Source organism: Lagopus leucura, unplaced genomic scaffold, assembly GCF_019238085.1.
Source record: "Lagopus leucura isolate 7727_CA_CO unplaced genomic scaffold, USGS_WTPT01 Super-Scaffold_100043, whole genome shotgun sequence".
NCBI classification, from domain to species: Eukaryota; Metazoa; Chordata; class Aves; order Galliformes; family Phasianidae; genus Lagopus; species Lagopus leucura.
This window is the reverse complement of record NW_024962290.1, coordinates 3705739-3713495: the sequence shown is the minus strand read 5'-3', so window position 1 is coordinate 3713495 and position 7757 is coordinate 3705739. Positions and strand designations below refer to the sequence as shown.

At 56.0% G+C, this 7757-nt stretch overlaps 1 protein-coding gene across 1 annotated transcript in view; it reads left to right on the top strand.

Annotated features, from left to right (window-relative positions):
• RAB44 (RAB44, member RAS oncogene family) overlaps positions 1 to 7602 on the top strand; it is a 10157-nt gene extending 2555 nt beyond the window's left edge. Inside the window, exons 7-17 of the mRNA XM_042884340.1 lie at positions 73 to 168; positions 438 to 616; positions 976 to 1024; positions 1235 to 1320; positions 1434 to 1762; positions 4028 to 4576; positions 4924 to 5005; positions 5321 to 5435; positions 5650 to 5751; positions 6008 to 6084; positions 6474 to 7602. Of these exons, the coding sequence (XP_042740274.1) occupies positions 73 to 168; positions 438 to 616; positions 976 to 1024; positions 1235 to 1320; positions 1434 to 1762; positions 4028 to 4576; positions 4924 to 5005; positions 5321 to 5435; positions 5650 to 5751; positions 6008 to 6084; positions 6474 to 6561 (1752 nt within the window). The 3' untranslated portion in view covers positions 6562 to 7602. The remainder of the gene's footprint in view (positions 1 to 72; positions 169 to 437; positions 617 to 975; positions 1025 to 1234; positions 1321 to 1433; positions 1763 to 4027; positions 4577 to 4923; positions 5006 to 5320; positions 5436 to 5649; positions 5752 to 6007; positions 6085 to 6473) is intronic.
• Positions 7603 to 7757: the final 155 nt, after the last annotated feature.

Genomic DNA, 7757 nt, shown 5'->3' with positions numbered 1-7757 from the left:
CCCCCCCATCCCCCCAAAGGTACCCAGCACCCCAAACCCATCTGGGTGCTGATGTTCCCATTGACACCGCAGAGCACAGCCCGGAGCCGCCTGCACTGCGCGGTGCTGCAGCGAGCGCTGGATGCCAGAGGCAGGGAGGTGCAACGCTTGCTTGCAGCGCAGGAGGAGGTGAGCTGACCCCAAATGCTGACCCCAAACCCTGACACTTGGTGGTACAGTTCTTTAGGTTGCGCTCATGGCTTTGGCCTGGTGTTGTACACCTGAACCTGGATGCTCTCTGCAGTTCATCGCATAGCACCTCCATCGCTCACGCTCTGCCTCCATCCCCATGGGCTTCCCTTCCCTGGGGGCGCACAAACTGAGTTTCCCACTCAATACCCTGGGGAAAATCCAGCCCCAGCCTTGGAGCAGGAGGTGATCCTGCTGTCTCCCTGCAGCTGGAAGCACAGTGCCGCAGTCTCAGCAGCACACAGCGAGCTGCCAGTGCTGAGAACCGACAGCTGGAGGAGAACAAGCGGGCGCTGGAGGAGCAGCTGCAGCACATCCACACACAGCTGCAGCAGAGCCACGAGTGCCTGAGGGCTGCCATGGCTCAGCAGCGGGCAGAGAAACCGCGGTGAGTGGCTTCTGCTCATACCTGGCTCCTTCCTGGGAGTTGCAGTGGATGGGGAGGAAACTGGATGGGACTCAGCCACCGTTTTGCTTTGGGATGATGTGAAAAGTGTGGGGATGTGGTGTGATTGGGTACAAAAGGTACTAGGAAGAGAAGTCAGGATTGTCAGCATTGTGTTATCAGCGTTGTGCTGACAGGGCCCTTCCAGCACTGGTGCAAAGGCCACAGGTGGGCTCTGCTGTCCCAGTCCTGAGCAGAACAGAGCACATCACTGCTTCCAGGGCTGCAGAGGACCCTGGGGAGGGGATGGAGGAGGTGAAGGGAGGCAGTTTCCATCATGACCCCGTGCTCTGTGCTTACAGGGATGAAGAGGAGGCAGAGCTGCCCAGTGAGACGCTGCCATCCCTGCAGGTACAGCAGGTGTGCAGAGTGGGGATGTGGTGGGATGTCACACAGGGGTTTGGGTGCTTGGGAAGGGGTGAGCAGCAGCATACAGGGCTGCTGCCCCCACATTTTGGGTGGGGAATATCTGGAAACTGAAGCTGGAAAGCTGAGCACCATTTCAAATGGATACACACTCTGCCAAGCTTTTTGTTTTCTCTTTTCCTCCCTTTGCCACAGATGAACCCAGGGCAGCAGTTGTCGGAGATGCACGTCAAGTTGGGCTCCCAGGGCAGCGAGCCCAAGCTCAGGAGCACCCACCACGTGTAAGGGTCCTGGGCCCCAAGAACTGCACTCGCATCCTCCCCTGGCCAAAAATTCCTTCCTCTTCAGCGTTCTGTCCCAGTGTTGTGCTCACCCCATTTTCTGCTCTTCCCAGGGTGTGGGAAAAGCCAGCAGCAGACACAAACACGTCACGGCTGCTCTCTGTAGAAGAGGATCCCTTCCCCGAATTTCTGAAAGAGGAACGGTTTTCTGGCCAAGGCTCTTTGCTAAGAGAGATGAATGATGCAATAGCAGCTCTGAGCAGGCAGAAGCTGCAACCACTGGGAGATGCTGCTCACTGCCCACACGATGATGCTGAGCCCCAAACAGGACCAAGCGGCTCAGCCCCACGAGGGACCCACATCAGTCACAAGGTGTTGGAAGAAGACCCGAGAGAGGGACGAGCTGCAGCTGAGCTTCGTGCTGGGGACGGGACACAGGCTGGTGCGTCTGCAGGAGCTCAGGAGGAGGGGGCAGCTCAGGGAGACAGCGTGGAGAGAGCAGGGCAGAGCCCGGAGCGGATGGAAAGGGTGTTGTCTGTGCAGGGAAGGGGTGCTGGTGGGGAGCAGCAGGTGCTAAAAGAGGTTGAGAGGCCACAAGAGGCACTGGGAGAGAGCACAGAGATGGGCGAGCAGGCACAAGTGGGGTTGGAGGGAGAAGGATGGGAAAAGATGAAGTGGGAAAAGGTGCAGCTCCCAAGAGAAGGAGAAAATTTGGAGGCAGTCCTCAAAGCTCGGGAGGTGGAGCTCCCAGCAGGCAGCTTTGCCACCGATGTGCTTCAGGTGCCAGGATGGGTTGAGGTGCAAATGGCAGCAGTGCAGGAGGTGAGAGAAGCTCCCAACCCTGAAAAAGTGGATGGAGAGGATAGTGGTGCAGCGGGGCACTGCTGGGGAGAGATGGAAAGGACTGAGACTGAGCTGCAGCCCCTGAGTGTGGCTGATGACCTGGGTACAGAGCAGGCAGAGAGCGTGGGGCCAGAGGAGCAACTGCTGGAGGAGGCTGATAGAGCAGAGCCAGGGCTGGAGGGGGGAGCTGGGGCTGCGGTGCTTGGTGAGGGGCTTTCCCCAGCAGAAATCCCTGCAAGGAGCCCAGCTGATGGGCTGGTACAGGTCAGTGCTCAGGGACTGGAAATGGAAGAGGCAGAGGACTCTCCAGCAAGCACTCTGCTGCATGGGATTCCCAGCCCAGAAGCCTTGAGGGGTGGATTGGATGACACAGCTGTGCATCTCAGGGAGGATGCTGAGGATGGAGGACAAGAACTGACTGAGCCTGGGCTGCCCAATCAGCCTGTGTGTGAACTGCAGGGAGCAGGAGCCAGGCAGGCAGAGGGGGCTGCTGTAGAGCTGCCACCCCAGGAGGAGTCTGGAAACCTGGATCTGCTGGAGGCCCTGAGTGGTGATTCCCATGTGAAGCTGTTTGCAGAGCTGAGGGAGATCAAAGGGAGCCTGGAGGCAGAGCTGCAACCTCTGTACCCAGGTCACCAGCCACACTCGGAGCAGGCAGAGAGCATGGGGCCAGAAGTGCAACTGGTGGCTGAGGTCAGTAAGCCAGAGTTAGTAGAAATGGAGGGGGAAGAGGACTCTCAGGTGGACACGCAGCTGCAGTGGGGTCCCAGTCAAGAAGCCCCATTGGAAGGGGGGGGGCATACAGCTGTGCAGCTCACACAGGAGGTTGAGCATGAGAGACAAGATGTACAGCACTTGAAAGAAGAGAGGGAGATGGAAGTGGTGCAGGAAGAGGACACTGATGAGGATGAGCTGGTCCTGATCAGTGCTCAGGAACTGGAACTAGAGGAGGCAGAGGACTCTCCAGCAAGCACTCTGCTGCATGGGATTCCCAGTCCAGAAGGAGCCAGGCAGGCAGAGGGGGCTGCTGTAGAGCTGCCACCCCAGGAGGAGTTTGGAAGCCTGGATCTGCTGGAGGCCCTGAGTGGTGATTCCCATGTGAAGCTGTTTGCAGAGCTGAGGGAGATCAAAGGGAGCCTGGAGGCAGAGCTGCAGCTCCTGAGTTTGGGTGATGATCTGGGTACAGAGCAGGCAGAGAGCGTGGGGCCAGATGTGCAACTGCTGGAGGAGGCTGATAGAGCAGAGCCAGGGCTGGAGGGGGGAGCTGGGGCTGCTGCAGTGCTTGGTGAGGGGCTTTCCCCAGCAGAAATCCCTGCTGGGAGTCCAGCTCCAGGTGGGCTGGTACAGGTCAGTGCTCAGGAGCTGGAAGGGAAGGAGGCAGAAGCCCATGGAGAGAGCACTGGAGCTGATGGGAAACCGCTGTGTGCATCAGGGCTGTGGGAAGGGGCAGAGAGCCCAGCTGTGGCTCTAGAAGCAGCTCCGTGCATGGCTGACAACACAGACATTTGGGACAGGAATGTTAAGCCTGCCCTGCATCCTGAGTATACTCAGTATGCTGCTGCTGAGCATGCTCATCCAGGGCTGGTAGCAGTCAGTGGTCCAGATGAGCAGATCTTGGAGGAAACACAGAGAGAGAGTGCTGATGCAGAGGGGAGGCCTCTGGATGGAGCTCGAGGTCTGGAAGTGGTGCAGGGAGCGAGGCTGGAGGCAGAGGGAAGGATTTTAGTTGAAGCTCAGCATTTGGAACTAAAGCAGGGCCATGATGCCGATGCAGCCACACTTGCTTCTCCTGTCTCCGAGGTACCGTTACAAATCAGCGCGCTAAATCCGGGTGTGATGATGCAGGAGGATGTTCTCATTCCAGATGTGCAGCTGCTAGGTGGTTCGGGACAGGCAGCCCAGAGGCAGCTCCAGGAGCAGGTCTCAGCACAGGCAGACAAGGGGAGGCTTCGCACTGCTCCCCAGCAGCCACAGAAGCCACCAGGCGTGATGGAAGCAGAACAAGCAGCTGCTGGACCTGCTGAGACTCCAAAACAAGAAGTGCCACCAGCATCAGCCCTTCACACAGGGATCCTACAAGGGGAAGATGCTGTGAAGGATCTCTCAGGGATGGCCCTCGGGGACAGCCCACTGGTGGAGGCAGTCAGCAGCGGGGCACAGCTCTCAGGAGAGCAGAGAGAAGAGCTCGATGTGGAGAAGAAACAAGAGATGGAGAAGAGCCCAGGAGGGGAGCCCAGCCATGGAGAGCCAGAAGCTGTGACTGTGAATGGAGCAGGAGCTGCCCCAAAGGGCTCTCTGGAGCCAGACCACCTCTACAACGTGCTGTTTGTTGGGGACTCCCATGTGGGCAAAACCTCCTTTCTGTACCGACTGCATGCTGACACCTTCAACCCGCACCTTGCTGCCACCGTAGGTAGGTCAGCTCTGCACCCACGTGGGTGACCATCACGGTTCCCTTCCTTCCAACCCCATAGGTTGCTGGAGGTCATTGCACACACATCGCTGCTCACACCGTCCTGTCACCAAGGTCCAAACAGAGCCACGCACACCTGGATGCTTGCAAGTAGGCGATGCTTGCAAGTAGGCAATGCCAGCCCTCCTTGACCTCTCTGGGGCACCGATCCAACTGTCAAATATCCAAGGGTTGTGGGCTTCCTTGGGAGCAGCCAGCTTGAGCTGCAGCCTCCACCATGTGGTTCCTCCATCTGTTTTACAAGAGGGAAACTCCACAATATCCAAATATCCCTTTCTGTATCCCAGGGCTGGATTATCAGGTCAAAAACCTCGTGGTGGACAACAAGCGCTTCGCTCTCCGCCTGTGGGACTCAGCTGGGCAGGAAAGGTGAGGTGCTGGGCTGGGTGCCTGGGGAGAGAAACCTGGGGCAGCTTATAGAAAATGGATGTTCTTGCTTTGCAAAGGGGGTTGTTTGGGGAGGGACTCTATATAGCGTGTGGTCTGAGAATAATAATACTAGAGGAAGTCATTTGGATAAAAATAAACGCTCAAACTCTCTGCAGTTTGAGTGATAGGAGCAAAAATAGGGTTTTGCCTTCTTGGTTGATCTGTGTTCCCAGCTTTTCCACTGGGATTTCAGGTTGGCTGTAGGCAATCCCTCCTCCCTCCCTCCCTCCTGGTGATGCTTTGCACTGCCTGCAGGTATCACAGTGTCACCAAGCAGTTCTTCCGGAAGGCAGACGGGGTGGTGCTGATGTACGACGTCACATCGCAGTACTCCTTTGCTGATGTGCACTACTGGCTCAGCTGCATCCAGGTGGGCAAAGCAGGGAAACCCGGCCCCATGAAAGAGGCTTTGGTAACATCTGACATCTAGAACATCCCCCTTTCAGTCCTGGGAAATGGGGGTAACTCACAGCTATCGGCCCAAATCCATGTGCACCCTTCAGGATGTGTCTGGGCTGTGTGTCCAGCTGTGATTCAAGGAGGTGATGCTTGCACTTCTGATCCTCCCCTCTTTCACTGCCCAGGAGGGAGCAGAAGATGGAGTCACGGTTCTGCTTCTGGGGAACAAAACAGACTGTGCTGCAGAGAGGCAGGTCCCTACGCTGGAGGGGGAGCGCCTGGCTCAGGTGGGTGCATGGCCCTGCTGCAGTGTCTTGCCCAGCTGGGGTCCCATTCCTCAGCACTGAATGTTGGTCTTGCAGCCACCAGAAAAGGTGCATTGCACCCTCAGGCAGCAGTCCTGAGTCCATCAGTTGTTGGGTTACTTGTTTCCCAAGTCCTTCTGTTTCTGCTTGACCGTGATGCTCCCTGGCTATTCACTGTTGTATTGAACCATTGCAAAGCAGGGGAAGCACATTTCTCTGTGGGCTCTGTGTCTTCCAGGAGCATCAGCTCTTGTTTTACGAATGCAGCGCTGCCTCCGGCCACAACGTCACTGAGTCCATCGTCAGCCTGGTCAGGTGAGGAGCATGCTTGGGTTTTGCCAAGGTTTTAATGGGCTCCCACCTGCATTTCCTATGGGAAATGTTAGTGTGTCGCTGCCACCGGAGCTGCTACGTGGAGAGCTCGCAGAGCAGCACTGGGATGAAGTGGGGATGTGCTGGGAGACATCTTCTGGGTGCTCTGCATGGCAAAGAGGTGGAAAAAATGAGACTTCTCAGGATGCTGCTGCTTTCTCCCTGGGTTGCTTAAATCAGTTCTGTCTGTGATTGGATTTAGGCTGGGGTTTTCAGCAGTTCTCAAAGCACACTGAGCTGGAAAGGCCCCTGGCCCCTTTCGCTCAATGAATAGAAGAGCAATATAAAATATGAGGGGAAATGCATGGCTCGTTTGCTTCCTTTTTGCCCAGGGCACTCAAAGTTTGTGAAGATCAATTGAGAAATAAGGCAGAAGAGGTACCAAAGCTGCCTCAGAAGAAAAAAGGATGCTGTTGGTGATGGAGAGAGTCCTTGCTGTGGTCTGAAACTGCAACGGCAGCCAGAAAAGCAACTGGAGATGAGGAGAGACCACAGGACGACTGCTCAGAGAAATCAGGGTTATGAACTCCACCAGGGAGGGTGTGATATTGCAGTGACAGCAGCTGAAGAAGCAACACAGCTCCAGCAGCTCTCTTAGACACGTGCATCTCCTCTGCAGCTCAGTGCCCCAGCACCTCTGTATCACCAGAGCCTCCATCCCCTACCTGGCTGCTCCCACCCCATCCCTCTGCCACCTCCTGTCCTCCCTTGGCCCTAATCCTTGAAGGACCTTTTTTGCTTGATGCAATATATGCTCCCATGCACTCCCTGGCAATCCCCTTCTGCCACATTTCGTTATAAAATGATTTTATTACTGGGTGTGTTATGGGGCTGGCTTGAAGAATGGAGTGACTCAGGAAGAACTTCCATGGCTCAGCTCGGGGCTGAGGCTGGACTCGGTGTTCAGGTTACCCACAACAGGATTTTTTTGTGCCCATCTTCCCTATTTCTGCTTTGTTGTCTTATCTTAAAGCAATATAATCCCAAGAACCCTTTGCAAGTCTGGTCGATGAGGAGAGGAGCACCATTCCAGCCTGACCAGCTCAAATGGGCACCTCTCACTGGCTCTGTGTGACCCCCCTGCAGAGCTGCCCATGCACCGAAGCCTTTCAGCAGATCTGCTCTGTCCCTTCCCTAAATTTGCTGGGATTATGTGCAGCAGATGCTGCCCGTCCTGGGCAATCCCACTGCTGCTCCACGAGCAATTCATTTGCTCGCAAAAGTGTAAGGAGCTGAGCCTGAATTCCCCCATTAGATGGCAGCAAATGCGGCTGAACCTTCATTGCTGCTGCAAGCAAAGAACAGCAGGGCCTGAAACTGATCTGCAAAAGAAAAAGCTTCGCAGAGCAGCAGACAGAAAGAAATTTCTGTTCTCTTGGAAATCGTGTCTATAGAAGAGGATTGAATCTGTGCCCGGATGCGTTGCAAGGCAGTAAAGCAGGTTGGAAAACACAGAGGTGGTGTTGGTCTCTATTCTCAGTGAGAGGATGCAAGGAAATGAGCTGGAGCTGTGGCAGGGCAGGTTCCAATTGGGTGTCAGGAAGGATTTCTTCACAGGGGAGGTGGGCAGGGACTGAAGGGGCTGCCCAGGGAGGTGGTGGAGCTGACATCCCTGG